The sequence below is a fragment of the Stigmatopora argus genome, chromosome 16 (genome assembly GCF_051989625.1).
Source record: "Stigmatopora argus isolate UIUO_Sarg chromosome 16, RoL_Sarg_1.0, whole genome shotgun sequence".
NCBI classification, from domain to species: Eukaryota; Metazoa; Chordata; class Actinopteri; order Syngnathiformes; family Syngnathidae; genus Stigmatopora; species Stigmatopora argus.
In genome coordinates this window covers 6,389,301-6,411,326 of record NC_135402.1, presented here as the reverse complement: position 1 = coordinate 6,411,326, position 22,026 = coordinate 6,389,301, and the positions used below count along the sequence as shown (strand labels likewise).

The 22,026-nt window shown below is 38.8% G+C and overlaps 1 protein-coding gene and 1 long non-coding RNA gene across 2 annotated transcripts in view; one reads left to right on the top strand and one right to left on the bottom strand.

Annotated features, from left to right (window-relative positions):
• Positions 1 to 21,286, bottom strand: part of efna5a (ephrin-A5a) — a 52,739-nt gene extending 31,453 nt beyond the window's left edge. Inside the window, exon 1 of the mRNA XM_077623386.1 lies at positions 20,625 to 21,286. Within this exon, the coding sequence (XP_077479512.1) occupies positions 20,625 to 20,749 (125 nt within the window). The 5' untranslated portion in view covers positions 20,750 to 21,286. The remainder of the gene's footprint in view (positions 1 to 20,624) is intronic.
• On the top strand, positions 5,562 to 7,681 carry LOC144091196 (uncharacterized). The gene is made up of 3 exons (XR_013305647.1): positions 5,562 to 5,777; positions 5,944 to 6,568; positions 7,235 to 7,681. It is a non-coding gene; the product is annotated as an uncharacterized LOC144091196 (long non-coding RNA).
• Positions 21,287 to 22,026: the final 740 nt, after the last annotated feature.

The following is a 22,026-nucleotide window of genomic DNA, read 5'->3' as shown; positions in this document are numbered from 1 at the left end:
GAGATCTTTATATCAGTTTAGGTGATGACATTTTATTGCAGGAAAACATTCATCCATTCTTTATCTGTACTACTTATCCTCATGATGGTTCTTTAACCTATCCCAGCTGACTGTGGGCAGGAGTCCACCGTAGACTCATCGTCAGCCAATCGCAGAGCAATACAGACAAACAAGATTTGACTCTCCCAGATACACCTATAGGCAATTTACTATTTTATTGTGATGTGGTAGGAAACTAAGGGGAATTAGTTGATTAGTGATGATTGTCTTTTTCCTTTTGATTAATCTACAGTAATATGTTTCTGAAAAAGCACTTTTGGCAAAGATGTTGAAACTTTTTGGCAACACCAGCTGTGAGAGAAAAAACACTACACATAAATAACGTCGAGATTGTCCATCATTTTCAACGCCACTTACACTTGTTTGAGTGACGGGGTATTGGAGCCAATCTGACTCGAACAAAATGTGGACACAACACCCTAAACTGGTTGCCAGTTAAGATTGGACTCTGAATATAAATGTATAATTATCCGCGAAAATTAGACCAGACACCAAATAGTTTGAACGGCCAGTTATTTAAAAAAAATAAAACTATTGATCATAGAGAATCGCAGAACACAAGGCTTGGTTGTTATCAAATCTTGGCTTAAACAGGACATCTAGCACTCTGTGATGAGCCTAGACCTAAATAGAAAGTTTGCACAGATAGTAAATAAAATTAACAAATGTGTTTTTATATTTCTCTTGTTCAGCTTCAGGCCAGAGATGAGACTGACTCAATGAGATGCTACAAAGTGTTGGTTAAAAGGAATCACATGTTTGGCGTTACATGTTAAAACTCTGTCAAAAGAGCCGCAAGCAAAGCAGTGAGGCGAAAAAGTGTGAGAATAGAAATGACAGATTTCATTCATTGGCTTTATGACCCAACGCTGACCTACAGCTCTGTGGTTGATGTTCAGCAACATGAATTAAAAAGAACCACATTTTAACAGGATGTTTTACTGTGTAAAATATGAGGTGTTGAGAAGGCGCCATGTGGTTGGAAGAAACAGAAAAGAAAAGCCAACAGAGCTTTTTCCTTATATTTTTAATTTCATATTTTCCTTCACTTTTACTCAATGTTCTTTAATAGCTCCATTAAGGCAAGTCCGGTTGAGCAAAGACTGAAACCAATGGGACATCCATCACCTCGGCATCTGGACACTCCAAAGAAAATGAAAGAAAGTTGGTCAAGTTGTATGTGCAAGTGCCCACAAGAAAAAACACTGTCTTTTGAGTAAAATCCTATCAATGTCACTAAGGTTACGCTCCTTCAAGATAACCCGCAGCGTTGCTTGAGCTTGGACAGAATTTTTTTCACCCCTTTCCCTTTTTTTATGTGGTTAGGTGTCAGCAGAATTTTCTTTGGTGTGCAGACGATGGCTTTCATGTCTGAGGTTTCTCATGGTCTTATGCTCAGTTTGTTCATTTAAACTCTTTTCAAAGTGTAGAAGAAAGTTTAAAAAATCACAGCATTTGTAGCATAGCCTGGTCAAGTGTGAGTTAATATCTACGGCAGCAAAATACTTTTCTTATGGATATAGGGGAAGGTTTGTTTTCCGTTGAATCCAGAGAAAGCTTATACATTTAAAAGATGCTTAATAAAACCAATGGAACAAGTATCTAGTACTGAGCAGAGGATTCTCATGTCATCTTGACGCTTTGCTTGGACAGTGGTATGGTCTGACCTAAACATTTAGTACTAATATACTTTCTACAGAGCTGTATCACCACAGTAAAGACCCCCACTTGGTTGGGATTACTGTCCATCAAATTTTCACTCGATGCTGTTATATTAAGGATTTTCACTAAATATACTGTGTGTAAATAAATATTTGCCAAGACTTAAGCGATGGAGCTTTTTACGGCTCTAAAACATTCCAATGGCAAGCATACATTATGGTATATCCTCACACTTACGCTGCAGAGAGTGCTATTCGAAGGTGTAAATAAATACTGACCAAAACAGGAACAAAACGCAAAGTACAACTATATTAGTTTTCTAGGCAGAATTAATTAGAATTTGGTTTTAATAGTCACTCACATGTCAAATAAACACAAACTACAAAAAAGTTTAGAAAATCATATTTTAAATCGGTCCCCACTATGTGTTTGAATTGTGTTCCTTCTATTTTCTTCTGCCAAACATCTGGACTGATTGATATGGAACTAGACTTTTCTTTGGCGCTTGCAGTTGCACAGATGACGACATTGGTGGCTGTCCTAAATAGTTATTTAATGCAGTCTTCTGTAAGTTTGCATTCAAAGGGATGCTTGAAATGTGAATGGGAATGTGATTTACCATGGGAACTTCGTGGCATTCTTCTTGTTTTAGAGCACAGTGAAAGGAACCGGACTTTAGCCAGATGAAAAGAACAGTGATGTCCCACAGCCAAGAAGCAGGAGCAGTGAAGCTAAATTGAGAGTGCCACATAAATCTTGGTTTTAAAGGGTGCAGCGGCAATGCAGATTTACACAAACCCAAGCAGATGCATGCACACATTGCAACTCTGCGGCAAAAACTGTTCACAGCTGATATGTTCATGAATCAAGTGAGGTTAGCGTGATGCCAAGGTCCGCAAACCAGGCCAAGTTCTTGATTCATTAAACTTAGTTGGATCACTGAGGAAAAACACATGAGGAAGTTGTGTAATCAAACAAGCCTTAGAGCCAGTCCATATGTGCAAATGTAAACATGTGTGAAATGTCCACGTGTTGGCGTTCAGCGTGAGAGACAGAAGATGGCTTAGACAGAAGCAGCCAGAGAAACAGAGAGGGCCAAATAAAAATAGCCATCCTGAGACATGGATATCAATAGGGAGGAATGAGAAGAAGAGGGGTAAATGTTGTGAGTGCGTGATTGAGAATAGACTCAGGTGCATTGGAGACGACGGCAGAATAGTAACAGGTCACCTTGCGTCTGGACAAGTGTAGAGCAGCAAGTGATGAAGACGAGAGGAAGCGCGACTTGTTATTGTGATAATGGAAGTTTCCTCCAAGGCTGAGAAAGGTATCATGATAGAGGAAGTCGATTTGTGCAAAGCTTTTTAAATATCAACGTATTAATGGGTATGTTGAGATACCATCTTTTTGAATTTCTCTGGAGAATTGTATCAAAGCGTGTTTGATAGTCAAAGAAATAAAGCGAATCCGAGGGGGAAAAATAAACAAATGCAAGCCTTTTTTTGAATATTGTTAATATGTTCTGACTTCTACAAGCCAAGAGGAAAACAGCTATTCTAAAATGAGATTTTAAATTTAGGCTCTGTTGCCGTGCAACTAATACTGTGCATTTTCCATCGCTACCATACTGAAATATGAACATAAATGTATGTAATGTAAATCATATATATATATATATATATATATATATATATATATATATATATATATATACAACTGAGAATATATAAGTAAATGCATTTAAATGATTTTATTTGAGTAGTTAGAAAATAAAGATTGATCAAAGTACCATCTTTTAGTTGAGTTTTATTCAAAATAAGACAAAATGTTGGGTATTCTTTTTCTTGTGTGTTTCACAATGCATTTTGCCCTCATTCTCTAGCTCTAGTCAGAACATGCTCACTCGCTATCTGCAGGCCAGAGCCAAACACCCGCAGGGAGCGACGCCATCCTTCTTTACACATTGTTCAGCTTCTTACCACCTCCCACTTAACCCTTGCCACAATCACAAATACGCTTCCTGCTGCCCGGAGACCAAACAAATACGGCGATGTAGTTAGGAAACGCGAATAATTGTTGAGATGGAAAGTAAAAATTGGACGGACGCAGAAGCCGACAGCTGAAGGGATGCTGGCGATTCACCGACACAATTTCACACAGATACACACGCGCGCACACGCACCCACACAAACACTTGGTTTTCAAGCAGAGCGAGGTGTCAGGGCCCGTTAGAGGCCTTTGGCTGGACGCAACTGAAGAACAAGCTGGACAAAAGCATTGCCTGTCTCCCCTCATTAAGTGATTTAGGATCCCATGTTCCCCCTAGTCCTTTCATCGCCGTCCAAAGTGAACACACTTAAAAAGCTCAAGAAGAATACCAGGGCCCACTGACATGAATGGGGTGAAGAGGGGCAGGAAAGCCAAGTTCATGGCGGAGGACCAGGATATAAATCTGGGATACGATGGCCATGCTTATAAACCAGCATTCAGATTAAGGGGGTGGGTGGGGTGGTGCGCTTTAACTTGAATAAACTGGGGTACGCTAGAGGCTTGCCCCTCGGGTGGGAAACAGCAGCCACTTAATCCATTAACAGTTCTTCCTCCACAGAAGACGCGACCATTTCCCATGAAAGTTTATTTGAGCTGAAATCGACCATTTCAATGCTTCAGACAAAGTGGGACATGATGGAAAGATGAAGAGGCTGCAATGCAATATCAGACACAGATCCATTGGTGTCTTGCCAACGTATAGAATTGGTCAATCTATTCCAGGCTCGAGGGGTTAGAGTGGCCTATTGTATATCATACAGTTTGAAAGATTTGCAATCCAAACTCAGTGGTCCATTTTCATGGAATCAGGCTTAAAATGCATCCATGCCGAAAGCAGGACATTTGTCCACTAAATTCTGCAGCTGATGCAGGCACATCTCAATCTCTGTGGAGAGTCATTGTCTTCTATAATTGAAGCTCATTATACGAGTATTTAATCATGACAAATTATTATAAATGCCCATTTTTGAAAATGTATTTGTATGACTGAAAAAAACAGCAGACAAAATAATTGACATATCAAACATAACTTTCTAGAAATGGAAGACAAAATCCGGAAATAGGACATCCGTGCAGCTGCATTTTGTCATTTCTACTTCAAGTGCCTCATGAAAGTTTCTGTTTGATTGTTTTGCAATGGTAGACTCAGCAGCAGACTCACTGGCCCCAATCCAAGCAGACTCTTTAGTAGTTGCACTGCGCCATTTCTTTTCAATAAAATTAAGTCCTTCATTCTTATTTTTTTAATAACAGTAATGTCATGTCAAGCAATGAGAGGGCGTAGTTGTAGGGACATACCCACGTGGCCAGTTGCACTTTAATCAGCAGACCCAAAAAGTTTGCCTGGGTCATTAAGTCCTGGTGTAGCCCAATCATCACAAGAAGAAGATTTCCAGAGCTGAATTCGGACGTGTTTGGGGACAGATGTGACAACCTTAGGAGATGATGTCAAGAAACCTCAAATTTGGACTCCTCTTGATACAGGACTAAGCTGCATCGGCGCAATAACTACACGAAAATGATCTTTAAGATTCCATTAACATAGGGCTTAATTGGAGAGTGTGTATTTGCAGGTGTTCGGAAGACGCATAATCTGTAGAAAAGAAAGGGTTCTCTTAGGAGCCAATGTCCAATTAGTGTGGCTTAAAAAGGTGGAAGGCAAAAAATTGTTTACAGCAAGGCTGTTTTTTCCTCCTCTCTGTGAGATGGAGGGACCCCGCTTGGAGACAACAGTGTGGGTGTGGCTACGCCCGACAAACCTCAGGGCCTTTGACATTACACTACACAAACTGTGAGGTCAGAGGAAGGTTGTTTCTTCCAGGGCACAAAGGAATGATTTTTCACTCACCCCGTGAGAACCGCGCCAAATAATGAACTCTCGAGCCCTTTGCTATCACGTTCGGATTCACACGCGTCAACTCCATTTTGGAGCGGAACAAAAGGGCCGGCCGGTTGACGAAACACTGGTGGGGAGGGCGCTGCATGAACTGGACATGGCGTACTGGGTGAGTCTGCTTAATTTTGCGGCATTTAAACTAACATTACGTTTGATTTGATGATATTTTTATTCAAATACTAAGTGGCATATCTTAACGAAATAAGAAGTAAATGTCCATTTGAAGATTATATTACTACTTCTTTATTATGACTGTGATTATGACTCTTTACCAGATTGGATTGCTCATCAAATACAAGATGGAAGACTACAGCTCATGCTTTTGAATGAATGAAAACTGGGGATTTCTCTTTCACTGATGCTAAATTTAACAACTAAAATTTTCCTTTTCATTGTTTGAAGGGAATTGTGGCCTGATTTCCATATTTGTATTTGTATTATTAAAATAAAATAATTTTGTATAAAAAAGAAGACATTAAACACTTATCTACGCAGTCAAAGGAACTAAAAATGCTTGTTAAGTGTCATTTCAACTATACATATTACTACTATTTCTACTACACTCAAAATTAACCTCCATGAATTTGGTTAAATGTGAAGAGTACTAAAAATAATGCATTACACCAGTTTTTGGACACAATATTATTCCAGTAATTTGTATTAAGTTAGCAGAATATTTTTTCCTGATGATGCATAACTGAAAAATACATTGAAGCCTGTCTGTTTTGTTTTTTTAACGAGTAAGAAAGCCTATTTTCATGGCTCAACTGGGAGCATTTGAGCGAGAGAAGCTTTTGGCCTGTGAAATGGCGACATTTGAACGAACAGCTGCACGTTCGATTATCCAAGAACGTTCTGCTTCAGAGATACACATGACCCTGCTGTTGAAGATATGAATGGGTAGGAATTGTTTCTAAAACAGTTCAACTGAATAGTCAGTACAAAAAAAATAACTTCCTTGTTAATCGAGTGTTATTATATCATAAGTGTCTTTCTCATCTTAAGATCACAGTAAACACTGTTTAAGCAATCATTTCAAAGCTTTATAGAGCGTTGGAACATTCACAGTGGAATTGTTTTTTTGTACTATAAAAGATAGTCATGAGAAAATAATATTCACCGAAAAACTTTCAGGAGCTAACTTGATCATTGCAAATCAAGTATTTATAACAAATAATCAGAATAAATTAAAAGATAATTGACAAATCACAACCTTGTGACTCAAATATTGGACTACTTGCGATCATGCTGCCGCAATACCGTTCTCCTCCAGAACACAGAGGAGGGTATTTGCTGGTAGAGTGGGTCATCCATTGACCACCGATTCAAGGGTTCTGACTACCCACTGTTGGTTTCCTTGGGCAAGAACCCGAACCCTAATTGATCCTAGTGGGCCTGGCACCGGCATCACTAAATTCTATGAAACACAGGCGCAATCCCATCAAAGTAATAACCCCCTCTCACACCAGGTCACACATGCTTAATATTAAAATATCCTTTTTTTCGCCAGTTTTTTTGCACACATTAATCAGACAAAACGCCAGACTAAACCCAGCTACATTCCAGGTACAGGCTGCCACCGCACTCCTCTCTCATCATCTGCTCGGCTAGACTGCAAAGCGTTTTGGACTCGCCAGACGGCTCAAGCTGCACTTTTTCTGACGTGGAAAGCTGATCTTAATTGAAACCACCTCATGGCTGATTAATCACAATTCATGATCAAACAAGTGACTTACAGGATCAACAAATGAGACCATGCTCACAAGCCCATGTGGGTTTTTCCTCTGTGTGAAGCCACAAATGGCATGTTGGTGTAACACTGTCTGTCCAAAATCTGTAACACGAGCAGATTGTCTGTGTTTGGACCCGAATCTGAATATAGGGCAGGCAGTCTCTTGTGTTAATGAGCAAATGCAGCAGTTTGGTAATTAAAAAAAGGAAACAAGTAAAAGGACCAAGAATGAGCTTACACATTACATTGACTAGGAAAAAAAAATATTTAAAACATTTAACTGTGACACATTTGTTGTTTGAACTGATGCTTTTGTATGTTCAGAAAACAGCTTAAACCTAGCGATGAAGATTTATTGCCTGTACTGTATGTAGTAGTAGTAGTAGTAGTAGTATAGTACCCAAGTGAGAATTGGCAGAGAATCCGCCTAACAGTCAGGGGTTAAGGATTTTCTTTTTCTTTTTTTTTCATTCTACTGAATTCTCAGACTGAGCAGCTTTAATCACCCAGCCCTATCTGACGGCAGAGCAGCAGGAGTCAGCATCTGGATAGAAAGCAAGTGGAGAGAGGTGTACATGCACGCAATGTAGGAAGGACGTAACTCAGAATTTCGCCTGTGCTAATCTGGTGGATTCATATCAGCTTCAAGATATTGAATTTACAAAAGGTTTTTAAATATATAGCTATGTATTTATTTCCACAATTACATTTGTACTTGTTTCCTGATTATTACAGTAGTATTGTATTGCAGAAGATATATACAGCTGCAATAGTAATAACAGTTATAGTTTTGTAATTGTGCATCTAATCTTTAATCGTGATATATAGATATAAAATATAAAATTATGGATGGTGTTATATAATAAAATACTATTTGTGAAATAAAATGCATACTGTATGGCATTCCTACACAATTTAATTCCTTAAATTGATGAAAGTGTGGTATATAAATATGTATGGATTACTTACTCTGTGACTGGCATATTAAAGCTTCTTTATATTTCTATTTTCAGAAGATTGATGTGTGAAGCTCAAAGGGATTTAAAATGAAATAATTGACGACAACGAATCTTTAAATATACTAAGACTTAAAATAAACAAATTGTAGAGCACATAAAACATTTATTTTTTTAATAGTGTATGCTTAAGTTCAATAAAAGTTCCATGGTGGTACTTACAGTACACCAGTACGATTATTATCATCAAAAAAACATTTTTAAATTGCAAAAGATAAAACCTTCTTTTAAGCATCACACAAGATCTCAATAATGAAAATAAACTGTATCAAAACGTCTTAGCATCACAAAAAGACAATAAAAAATATGACATTTTGACTAGGAAATAAAATGGGATTATTTTTTCACGTGTGTGTGTGTGTGTGTGTGTGTGTGTGTGTGTGTGTGTGTGTGTGTGTGTGTGTGTGTGTGTGTGTGTGTGTGTGTGTGTGTGTCAGTGTGTGTGTGTGCATAAATGAATAAGGGAGAGCTTTGGGATAAAAAAGCATGGATCCGGAGGGTTACAGAACACTAAAAAAAAACCATTAAAATCATTGGTAAACTACAACCTCAAATAACCTTCTACAATCCTTGGAAATGTGCACATACAGATCATACAAATAGCAAATTATTAGAAAAAGTTATCCCCAAGTAAGCGACAAGAATGAATCCAGCCCCTTGCTACGGGCAATAGGAATTGTGGGTTATTTCTACCCTGTTGTATCTGGCACAGTTTCGGTGATCTGTGCTGAGCGGGCCAATGACCGTGCAGTTGCTTCATGGCTCATTGGCTCTTTTAGGTTTGCAAGCTAAATCCTGATTGGTAACTCTTTGATTATTCCCCCCACTCCTTAAGCCAGGGGAAGTCATTTATATATCGATTAATTTTATTGCAGTTAAGGGACTGCAACTTTTTTTTGTTGCTGTTGTTTTTTACGTTTTAGGTAGGAGATGGTACATACCACATTGTGATGATGTTGCCAAAACACAGTAAACTCTTTGTTTGTGACTTTTCTTTCTTGTTTGCGGTTCAAACAAATACTGTTGAAATAAAGTTATTAGAAAAAGTAATTGGGGCATCGCAAATAGATAAAATATCTGCAAGGAAAATAACAATGGATTTTTTCCGGTGTGTGGCATATAAGCACATTTTCAAGTTGTATTAATGTAACTGTGACTAAATGCCACGCTGCATCTTAGCACTTCGTCTCCCACTGATATACACGGTTGGGTTGCTGGGCAAACTTTGGAGTGGGCCTGCCTTCGTACAGGACTGGCTTGCCGTATGGTAAACGTGTGTGACGTCTTAGCTGCTGCTTTTCTTGTAGCACCCCCACAACCACAGCGTATCGTGTGTCTAGACTTCGTTTGTGCTACCTACTTCTTTCTATCTTTATAATTGATCAATTTGTTCTTTTTCGTCAAGCCCCTTACCAAACACGCTCGAATCGTGGAAATGACAGAAAGTCGCATAATTGAAACCAGGGCCACCATGATATGCTATAAAAACTGAAACATGATATTTTTGTTAATGAGGTTTTGGTTAATAAATTCAGTAACACACTTTTGTAAATGAAACTTGAATTAACAATTTATAAACAAAAAAATGTGTGACCAAATTAGAGTTTCACATGGACAGATTACATACAAATGTGTTTATAGTTATTCCACGATTTATATCAAACTAATGAATAAATGTAGACAATATGTAATGCATCTATCACATTTTTTCTATTTCAAATTTATCACCTATCTATTGTTGTGGCATACATTTGAACATTTTGGGCATTAGGATTGACTACCGGATTACATCCTTTTCAATAAACGGCCTCAACGTATCCTTTTACATTAGCAATTGTTATTTACCTTCAAACTATATATGCTAAAATTACATTGTATATTACATGTAATTTTAAAGTAAATTAATAATTACAATTTTTTTACACTAAACAGGCAGCCCATATAATACATAATACACTTAAAACCTAAACTCTAAATGATTATAAAAATGAAAATAATATAACATTTAAAGATTTTTTTCCCTCTGAATGATATATGTTTATATCGATCTGTTTTTTGGGATAAGAAAAATGTATACCAGGTGAACAAAAACATTAATTTACCACATTTTGGTCATCATGTTCGTACAACTCCAAAAGTCAACCAAAAGGATTATTCCCTTCTTTGCTATATCCATAGTCAGAAACATGAGCAGTGAGCTATAAAGGCTACTACTAAAGGAAACCTAAGACGCCAACATACTCAGGAAACAAATAAAACATCTTTATGTGTTTGCTTTTATGACCTTAATAGGCTGAGTCAAGGTCCAGTGACCTCTAAGTGCTCTACCGGACACGCAGTTTTTTTTTTCTCAACCAACTTCAGACTTCTGCTACCGTCTACTCTACACAAATGCTTTCTTTAGTCAGCAGAGCTTCAGTGATTTTATTACGCTGCAGAGGATGTGCGAAAAAACATTTCCTCAGCTCACAAATTGACAAATTTCCATGAAGTGTGTTTGACATTTAAAGACATATATTAATATAAAACAAACATGAGCAAGTCAAGTGTCTCCTTTAAAGCAAATGATAAGACTAACCCATTGTAGGGAAGATTTTTTTTCTTTAATATAGTTTTTAAATTCTAATGTTCATGCCTACTATTGAAAAAGAAAACAATATTTTACTGTTGTTGTTTTTTGTTCTTAAATAGGATTTACCATTTATTACAAATGAATGCAGTTATAATAATTCTTTAAATATTATGTTATGTTTTTATTTGTGTTTATATTTATAAGTTCCCCTTATTGATGAACTGGCGGCAGAAATGAAGCAGAAAACAGATCTAACTTTTACGAATCACCAAGTTTAAAAGATATTCATTTATTTTGAGAAATACATTTTTTTTTGTATTTAGCTAACTATACATCCATTGTTGCAAAGCAATGATAAAATGATGTGATTATTATATGCTACACAAAAAGACACTTGAGGTTACTTCATTTTATTTGGTACACATGTTCTTTCATTAGCTCAATTATAAATGTTTTTAGTGCTTTTTGTGCATTTGTGAGCAATCTGTATAAAAGATATTCATTTATTTTGAGAAATACATTTTTTTTTGTATTTAGCTAACTATACATCCATTGTTGCAAAGCAATGATAAAATGATGTGATTATTATATGCTACACAAAAAGACACTTGAGGTTACTTCATTTTATTTGGTACACATGTTCTTTCATTAGCTCAATTAGAAATGTTTTTAGTGCTTTTTGCGCATTTGTGAGCAATCTGTATTTAAAGCCAAACACACCACTACTGATAAAACAATATTCCTGTCTAAAAGCAGATGTTATTGATAGTGATAGCATGTTTTTATATTTGCTGTTTCACTACAATTTTACATTAAAAAAAAGCAGAATACAGCTTTCTATAGATTGAGGAGACACTGAAACCTGTCTACTCTGGTAGTATCAGGTTGTGTCTCTGTAACATTGTCTCTTTTGTTAAACAGACAATACAGCCTTGTTGAACTATTAGCATCTCTTTGTGGAAGCAGTGATGTTCGCCCCATCAGCATTTACAGTGAAAAAGGCACCCTGAAAATTCACCAAGACGACAAACAAAGAAGCCCAAAATAACTTTTCAGGTCAGTTCAGACATTTCCACTTTCTATTCAAAGACTTGAGTAAAAGGTGAATTAACCTAAAAATCGACATGAAGCTTACTGGCACATATAAGCAGGAATGACAGTCAACAATATATCTGAGAATGAACGGGTCTCTTGACGAAGGCCGTAGTACTCCGCCGGAGTAAAGGTTTCTCATTGGCGGAGAGGGGGGCACTGTGGTTGGCTAACATTTTGACATATTCTGTGTCGACTGAGCGCTGGGACCTGCTCAGCCAGATGCCCTCCTCTCGTCCCCTGCAATGTTTGCAGCCCCACGCACGCGATCCCTCGCTACGCTTGGCTGCACCCTCTCATCGCATTACTTCTGCTATTCTAACTCCTCCATCAATTATGCACAAGAATAACTCGGGGCCCTGATGGAGCCAAGACATAAAAGGGGATCATGGATGTGAGCGCTCGCAGCGTTGGCCCACGTGCTGCCGCTGTGTTGCTGCCCTGACCACTGATATGAGCTCCAAGGTGGATGCTCTTACACTGCACACTATGTGTACTAGGTAACACAGCAGTCTACGCAGAAAAAAACAAATGACATGGTGGATACAAACAAAGGTGACATTTCTTCACAGGTGAAGTGACTTTTATGCCCGCCCTAGACAAAGAGTTATTCGTCAATACTTAGATTTTTAACGTGTTTTGATTCATTTGAAAATGCTTTTTCAGGGAAAAAATATAAACAACGTAAACATTTAGCCCTGAAAAACTGAGTTTGATTCCTTCGATGAACTCCCATGTGCTATGGTTCCGGATAAAAATACTCATAAATGTAAATATAATATTATTGCTGTTGTATGTTTGTGTGAGGAAAGTTATTGAAATATATATGAACAAGAAACTATTTTGTAATAGGTTTGCTTAAAGGGTACTCAATAGAAACCCATGAAAAGACAATGAACCGAAGTGTGGGTAAACATAACGTAGTACAAAGTATGAGAATCAAGAAATTCACAGCCAGAGTCTAAATTTGTTTCACTTCTTTAAATTTGGAGGACTCCCGTATACTTCAATTATTTCATACGTAACTTGTAGAGACTTCCCTTTGATGCAGTGTTTAAGTGTCAGATCTTAAACTCCTCTCGTAATTCCCCATGATTCGTAACCTACTTTCTATTCTTTGACGCAAAATGGAGTCGAATTTGGAAAATGGCGGCCTCAGCTGGGCGCCCCACCACACAGTGTGCAGAAAAAGGCAGCGAGTACAAGTCAGACGTGATGTCATGGAAAATATCTAGACAGTCTCAAAGTTCAGCAAATGAACCGTTGTTTGAATTGGGTTCTGATATAAATACTATTTAATCTCTGGAATCAGTGAAACAGGCCGCCAAAGGTGTTGTTATTTGACATAATGACGCAAACTCCGGTTTAAGTCATGGTGGTCCTGACCTGGATTTCTCAAGGTTGCGTGCGAAGGATTGTCCGAGTATCGGGAGATCAGAAACAGCGTATTTAATATTTCACAAGTCCCAAAGCACCTAGTGAACAGAAATCCTATTGGAGGAACTGTTCAATTGGAACCACTAAAGATCCAACAAAGTCAGACTTAGTACATCAACTGACACTGACAAACTACATGCATGTATTCACATAGTATTTCCTACTACTCTACAAATCTGAATATACTTAAGTGTAAAACATTTCCACCAATATTCCCAAAAAGGAAGGTCAATTCACACTTTTCCAGGCATGCCACTATGGTTAAACCCTTCCAGCTGACATGATGTGTTAGAATCTTAATATGCTCTGTGATTGATTATATCAAATTCGGCAAGAGAGACACAAAAGCCTTAAGGGCGGACAGTCAAAAACTTCTGGATATAATCAGCAGAATGACGTGATAAACCGAAAGTCTACTGAACATTCTTAATGTTGTTTAAATTCAACACATAAAATTAGTTTGATACCGCAATAAAATTCAGCTTTAAAAAAAGACTATGAAGTAGTTTTTGTTAGGCTTAATGAATTATAATGTTAAAATATTATTCATGAACACTCTACTATTAAGAACTAAAAGTCTGAAGGCATATATATATATATATATGTATATATATATATATATATATATATATATATATATATATATATATATATATATATATATATGTATATATATATATATATATATATATATATATATATATATATATGTATATATATATATATATATATATATATATATATATATATTCCTTGTGATTGGCTGGCCACCAATTCAGGGTCTTTGCTGCCAGGTGAGTTAGCTGGGATAGGCTCCAGCACCCCCTGCAACCTCTGTGACAATAATCGGTTCGGAAAATCAATGATTGTATATGTGTATATCACTTTTAATAATGAAATACGCCAATGTTCATTTAAAGATGTTTAAATGCCCTGAACTGATGTTTCCCAATTTTAGAGGACCCCGTAGTCACCTCGCAATCTGCCATACGGTGCCCTGCCCTGCAAAGTGCAGCATGCTTGTACAAACTGTTAGCAGCTTAGTGGCTCTTTAGGAGTTTCTTGAAAGCAGTTTTTCGGAGCTTTACTGCAGTCATTAGGAGGTAAGACTGATTAATGTGAATGGTCAGGCAGGACCTGGCTTTCTGAAGGAGGAACACAGAGGGGTGAAGGGTCCCACAGGAAGTGTTTTGTGTCTCCGCACAAAAGGAGGGCTGACCTCTTAAGCCCCTTAGAGCTTCTTTGCTAATACCCTCACCGGTGCCTACAAAGACACAGGGGATGCCATTTCACCACTCACATTTAAACAGCATACACAAAAAGCCTCGCCGAGTTTCGAACTGCAGAAAAGTGAATCTCTGTGCAGCGGAGTGAAACCGAGATTAGGCCTAAAGAGTCTCCCGCTAATCCATTGACTGGGGCGCATATCAAACAGAAGAAAGCTAAAGTCACACAATATCTTATCACAACACAGAGGGGGACTTATGAGACCTTTTTGGTAGCATGACAAATCTTCCAAAGAAAAAAAAAAATCTCGCAGATCAATGAGACAGTTTCCTTTTAAGACAACCTTGAGTATGCTGACTTTATGGAAGTGCCACTGTTGAAATAATATTTGGTATAGGTATATGTGCCGTGACACAAATTAGGCGGTGAGCTAGAAATAGAATATTCAGGATTTAATCAAATACAAAACGCTGAATATTTAATCAGACTTTTTCTTCATATCTGAGAGTAAAACGTTGTAATATCTTTTTTTTAGTCTGTTTTAGTTCATGTTTAAAGATCTGCAGCTATTTACAATATGCATTTTCTTTTTTTCTAGATTTAATGTACCTACATTTCAGATGGGACCATGTCACAATAGAGTAATGCTTTTAGCATAAACAAAGTCTTCTAATTATCACAACATTCTTCATAAAATTGTTATAGGGATGACTGCAGGAACTTTGTACAATTTAAAGTTCATAAGGTCCAGTAATCATCAGAATTTGCAGCAGCTTGTCATTTAGTAATAACTTGTTTTCTGCAATTGGAGAAAAGATCAGTAGAACTAAACTGAAGCATTCACACATCAGAAAAGGTCAAGTAATTTCACACATTTGCCTCTACCTACGGTTTGTCCCTTTTCATATATAGACTTAAACAGAATGGTTGATGGAACCTGCATTTTTGTTTTAACACGATACTAGAAATTGCGACCATGTGTGACTTTAAAATTTCAAATTTATCTATGGCTCATGCATAGATGTCATAAATGAAAAGGTTTGACTAGATTAGATTCTGTCTCTTTTGTAAAGCTTAATGTTTATCTTAGATAGAGTTTTCTGTGAAAGAACTTAAAAAATCAAGCATTGAAGTGTATTACTCCATTACATTTTTTTCTGGTCTTTATGTACTATTCACAGTCATAAATAAATAAATGTTGATTAAAAGTCCAATTCAAAATGTGCTATTAAAAAAAAAAGACTTGTACGACTCTTTATACACTTGACGGTAACCTCTCATCACTAGCCGCTGTCAATCAAAGCTGAGCCGCCTGAGGGCTTCGCCTTATTAGTCAGAGCGTTAAAAAAAGAGGGCTGGGGTCACTCTGCTCTGCAGGCAGGGTCATCAAGAGCATGAGGAATGACGGGCGTCTCCACAGGACCATTGATACCCGCCCTGCAAGGAGTTTCAAACCCCTAAAACTAATAAAAAAGGGAAATTCACAGTCTAACACATCTGGAGGTGAGTGCAGCGGGATTGCCAGCATAAAGATGTAAAAATATATTTTTTTAAACTATGTAATTGTTTAGGAATAATCAAGAATCAAGATGAATTACAAATTTGATAGATTGATATGGGGTGGAGGTACCAAGAACTGTTATGGACACTACTCTGATAATATACAGTAAAATTTAAATTAGTTGAATCTCTACAGTAATTTTATGAAAAAAAAACACATTTAAATCCTTGCCTGTGTGGGATGTGATACTCTTTAATTTAGAATCATAAAAGATTGGAGCCCAGCGAGTGTTTTTAATGGTCCAGCACAAAGTTAATAAAGCGGAAGATAAACCCTGGATTTAAAAAAAAACATCCTTTTGACCTGCATTTATTGATACTTTCTAAACCTCCTGGGCAGGAAATCACATTCATTGAAAGCTCTTTGATCCGCCCCGTGAGAGTGACACTTCCTCTCAGCGGACTCGCTTGTTCTGACCACACCCTGTGACTCCCGGGCCAGTCGTATCGCCTCTGGCCTCTTCCAAGGAAGCTCCTCTCCCACCCCCCATGACTCTGTTGTTATAATTCCTTCTTTCTATCTCAGACAACACATTCACACTCTACTCGGTCTCCTCCTTCTCCCTGTCTGTCCCCCTCTACGGTGAAACGCCGGCTCCGGGCCACTGAGACAACAATAGCGGTCTTTAAAGCAGCCCGCGCTGGCGCTGGGAGAAAGATTCGGTCCTGAAACCCAGTCAATATTTGGACGAGGTTGCCTTTTTGTGTCCGTTTTTAATCCAAGCGGAACCAAGCGGCGGGGAGCCGGGGAAAGGCTGAGAGGGGTAAAGCGAGGGTAAACACGTGAAACAATGCAAATGGGCCAACTCACAATACCACTGGGAAACTATCACAATATCACTCTGGCACCCAGTGTATCAAGTGGAGTATTGTTCCTCTAAGTGAAGATTAAAAAGAGAGTGGTGGAAGGAAAGCAAATAGCGGAGGTCATTGCGCGATACAGAGAGGAAAAGTGGGTGTCATATTGAGGTATTCACATTGCAGGGGTATTAACTCCAACACAAACAAACACAAACCTCAAGTACGCAACTAGGAGTGACAGCGGGTAGAAACACTGCATGATCAGAGGTCGTTTTGCTCATTAATCGCAATGATAAATATGAAAACAGGCCAGGGAAGAGATTCTTTGGTCATAGGATGGGGAACTATCTTGCATCTGCTACAGAAAGCTTTAGATGACAATTGTCACGGATAAAGAGAAACCCCCGGGGTGACGGTGCTCCCACAGAATGTTGGGTACCTTCTCTCCCAGCTGTCAGCTTGTTAGTCCAACCCAATGAGTTTCTTTGATGAGGACGGATATCAGTTTCCATGGCGTCGGAGACACAAACAGCTTGAGAGATTAGGAACCGAACCCGGCCCTGAATTCTTATGTTGATCCTACCTATCAGCAACAAATAAACACCTTAGGCCACATCAGCACCTACGTGTGGACCATATGGACTCGAGAGGGTTTTAATGAAGCAGCTAAATAGTGGGTGAGCGGGGAATTCACTAATGGCTACTTGTCAGAGCAGCAGTAAATGCCCCTCTCACACAATTTCTTCTTTCGTTGGGTTACAAAAACAGACGTTTGCGAGCTGCCAGGAAACATCTGCGGCTTATTTTTCGCACATGAGCAATGCCGCCACAAAATACAATGCTTTACATTCCTTTGATTTCTACGTTTATGTCCTTGTCACAATTTGTAACAGTAGGCCACTCATAAGAAGTATGACAATTTGACTTTTAATGGTGAAAAGAGACTTTGTAAGTCAGCAATTGAAGTGGGTTTGGAGTCAAGCGTCATTGTGATGTATAAGAAATTCCTAAATAAAAAAAGAGTTAATCATTTATATGAGGCTGTTTCACAGATTTTATTGAAGAATTTAGTCCACTTTTAAAAATAATCCAAATAGAAATTGCATGTTGAGAAAAAAAATACTTAAAATAATAACAACCAGGCTGTGTAACTTCATTTACTGACTGTGTGAATTCAATGTGGTTTTGGCAGGAATACAATACATTCATAAAACTTTCATTGATCAAACACGGGTTTGCGGCAAAGATATTAGACATTTTATGAATCCAAAGTGACTTGGAACAATACGCAGAAAAACATTTCAAACCCACTGCACTTCAAACGTATATAATCAGGCAATCTCAAGGGCAAAATGCCACCAAATGAATGTCAATTATTTTTAAGATGAATGACGCATTTTTGACAAAATCACATTTCCATTTTCAGACCAAAATCCTATGCACTCCTACGAGTGTTATTCGAATGCAGTATATAGGCATGTAAGTGAAAAATCGTAGTGAAAAATGTGTAATTTTACACATCTTTAGAGTGAGAGCTTTTTGTAGCCTCCCACATTTCGAAAATTTCTGCCGAGCACCATCGGCGGATTTTCGAAATCTGCATAGCAACTACCGAAGAAGCGCATCATCAAGTCAATGCGGCATTCATTGCGTGGTTGACTGACTCTATGGGGAGCAAACAATGGTAAACTATTTCAAAATATTTTTCTTTATGCCACTGTAGTGAACAAAACTGCTCCAACTACGTCTACAAAGTCAACATTTAGGGAATATTGCCATACAAATACATGTGGAGTCACATTAATCAATTTAAATGATTTTCCCCCCGACAAAAATCCCATATATTGTGGGTTCTGTTCAACTCCATTCAGTTTTATGAGCTCTACTGTCATTGTGGAAGCTTTTCAAACACAGCGGCATGGCTGAATCATCCTTGGGTTGTAAATCCCTCCTCCAGCACGCTGAGTCTTGCTGTCTGAGCCTTATCAGCAGCATGCATCAGCGCAGCCAGAGATTTTTTCCCACACATCAAAGCATCGCAAACAGAGGTCCATGTTTATCAAAATTACAATTAAGTCTCTGTGTTGGTCGCTTTGAAACAATGTAAACTAAAAAAAAAACTTCCATATTTCACGACTCACTTCTCATTCCAATTCTAGAACTCCTGTTGGGAATTTCATGAATGGCTGAGTATGCACTGCTTGCTTTGGATGCCGAGCTTCCTCAGTTTGGTCAGATATGCAGCAGAAATAGCAAAAGAAGGGGCTAAGAAAGCTCATTTAGAAGTTGGAACTCAAGCACACCAGGTGCTCAAGATTTCCAACAGTGGCTGTAGTTGCATTAAACAGCAGGGTAACGGAAGACACAAGCATAGCATATAAGGAATACTGAAGGTCAGAAGGGAACCCAGCTTTGAGAATGCGCCTTGCCTACATTATTCATCTTAGGTCAGATTTAAATTAAAGTCATGAATGAGAAAGGGACACAGTCATTTAGTGTTAGTCATTTATTTAGCTGCCTTTCTCTCACGACAATGCCTAGGCGGGGTGCCATGCCGAAACCGTCATTGGGCCCCCTGTAGTTGGCGGTCCTAACCCGGTTTTGACCCTGACAACGGGTCTCTTTCGCGCTGCTTAACCTGGGGCTCGCTTGGTTACTACCAAGTGTGTGATCACAGTATGTGTGGATCTCTCACAGGATCCAAAATCAAGCTGTGCCTTGGTCGATGGTTAAAAAAAAAACCTGCGTGCCCTCTTATTGTCTACCCCAGCATGGGCCAGGTGGAGGGGGTAAAGGCGGCGTGAAGGGCGGCATGGTAGCCAAGAAACCAGACTTGGGAACAGTTTCAAGTACGAGAAAGTACGAGAGCCAGTAATTAAAGCTGTTATCAGACACAGATTTCTGCCTCTAAGCAGCCCACCGACTATCTTTGATGTTAACGTGCATTTGCATTTGTCTCACTAACATCCTGTTAATTTCAGGGTTCAAAAGCAAGAATTGGCTGTCTTGGTTGAAAGTATGCCAGCTGCCTTATGTCAGGTGTGTTGATGAATCTTATTTAACATGTTTCTCTTTCTCTAGAATGGAAATAATACAATGAGGACGATCTGACAAGTTTCATTTTTTGATGGAGTAAAATAAGTAGGTTACACACTATGGATGGATGGAGCATCTAAAGGAAGTAAGCTCTCCAACCCATGTCAGCTGAGTACAGTATATGAGACTCTCGGCATTAGTACTCATCCGACCACTTACACGATTTAAGCACCCCCGCACGTGTTTGATTTTCAAATGTGGAAATAGTACCGAGGAGAATATTAAATGTGAAATGGTGCGTAAGCGCTAGCACAGTGGGGGACAAGGATTGACAGTCACCTGTTCAATCTAGAATTGTTAAGTCTTGATGCAAGTTCATTTTTATTTTATTTTATTTTATTTATTTTTCGATTTGATTCGCTTTAACCGGGCTCACCGCAACGGGGTGTCCGTGCAATCGAGAGCCGACAGAGGAGCACTTACCTGGGGTTGGTGCGGTTCCAGAAGACGGCGTACCGATCGGACACCACCTTGGAAGCCGGTTCTTGAGCGTCAACACACGCTCCAACGACGAGGACGAGGACGAACATCATTCCCACCTGCGGCATGTTTGCAAAGAGTCCTGGTTTGATTTCAAGATTCTGTCGGATGTCCTAGAAGTCAAGTCCATTCACTTGCGAAAGTTAGTTCCTAAATCTCTCTCCGTCCGATCCAACCACACTTTGCTCTGTGTTCTCCCGCAATAAAGTCAAAGAAAGTCAATCGCTTGGAGAAATGCAGCGGACTCAGTTCGGCCAACTTGTGCGGCAAAATTCCCGGAGAGGACGCAATCTTTTGGAGCGTCAAAACGTAGACGGCAGAATATCACAATAATGTTCCACTGGGTAGGAAGGAATATGACGGAGTCCTTATGCCGCCATCGTCACTGGAATCTTCTGTAGCTTAGGTTACTCACCAAGAAGCCGACGAAAAGATGGGAATTAAAAGGAGTCTCCGAGATGCTTCACATACAAGCCGTCTATGCGGTGGAGCGTCCACGGAGCGTGTCGCACGACCGAGCGCGGACGAGAAGCAGTGTTAGCAGGCTGGAAGAAGCAGACCAAGTGTGAACACTGAGTCTCGCAGCCATGCTCCACGGGTCCAACCCCCCCGCCGTCACCTCCACCCCCCATCACCCTCTATCTCGCACACACTCTCTCCCTTCTCGCCGTTGTGCCAGCATGAGCGTCCGCTGCAAAAAGTGTCCACATCCCGGTGTTTTTACAATAAAATACGTCAGTAAAATCAGATTTCTGTATTAAAAGGGCTGCACTGTAATCGGATGGAAAATGATTCGGGTTGTAAAGCTCGAAAAGCCACGCGTGCTTTCAATGCATTCAGATTTGAAGTAGCATTTCCCACTTTTTGCAGCGTACAGTTACATGCGCGCACGTACGGATTTGAATGACGGCGGTTTCACTTACAAGAACAACATCCTTGATCGCAGGGTGCATCTCGGTTTCCCAGGCTGATCCTATCGTAAACTTGGAAGAACAAACGAGCCTACTTTCACAGTCTCGTCTTAGAACAACATGAAGGTAAAAGTTCTAGTTTTGTTTTCAAAGCCCCCCTTCCTATTTTTTTCAATTTATTTTCCTTACACGCAGCTCCATTTCAAATTTTATTACATATTTTATGCGTTGGTGCAGCTTTGGCATCTTTTTTCAATCACAAATGAAAGAGCAAACTTTTTTTCTATCTATTATGCTTTTTTTTAGCCGAGATGAACGATTCTGGCTGGTGACGGTAAAAATAAACAGTTTTTGAATGTGTGTATTGTTTATTTTGCCGTGATTTTCTTTTATTGCGCCATGCAATATTCCCATGAGGTTCATTCATATCTGTG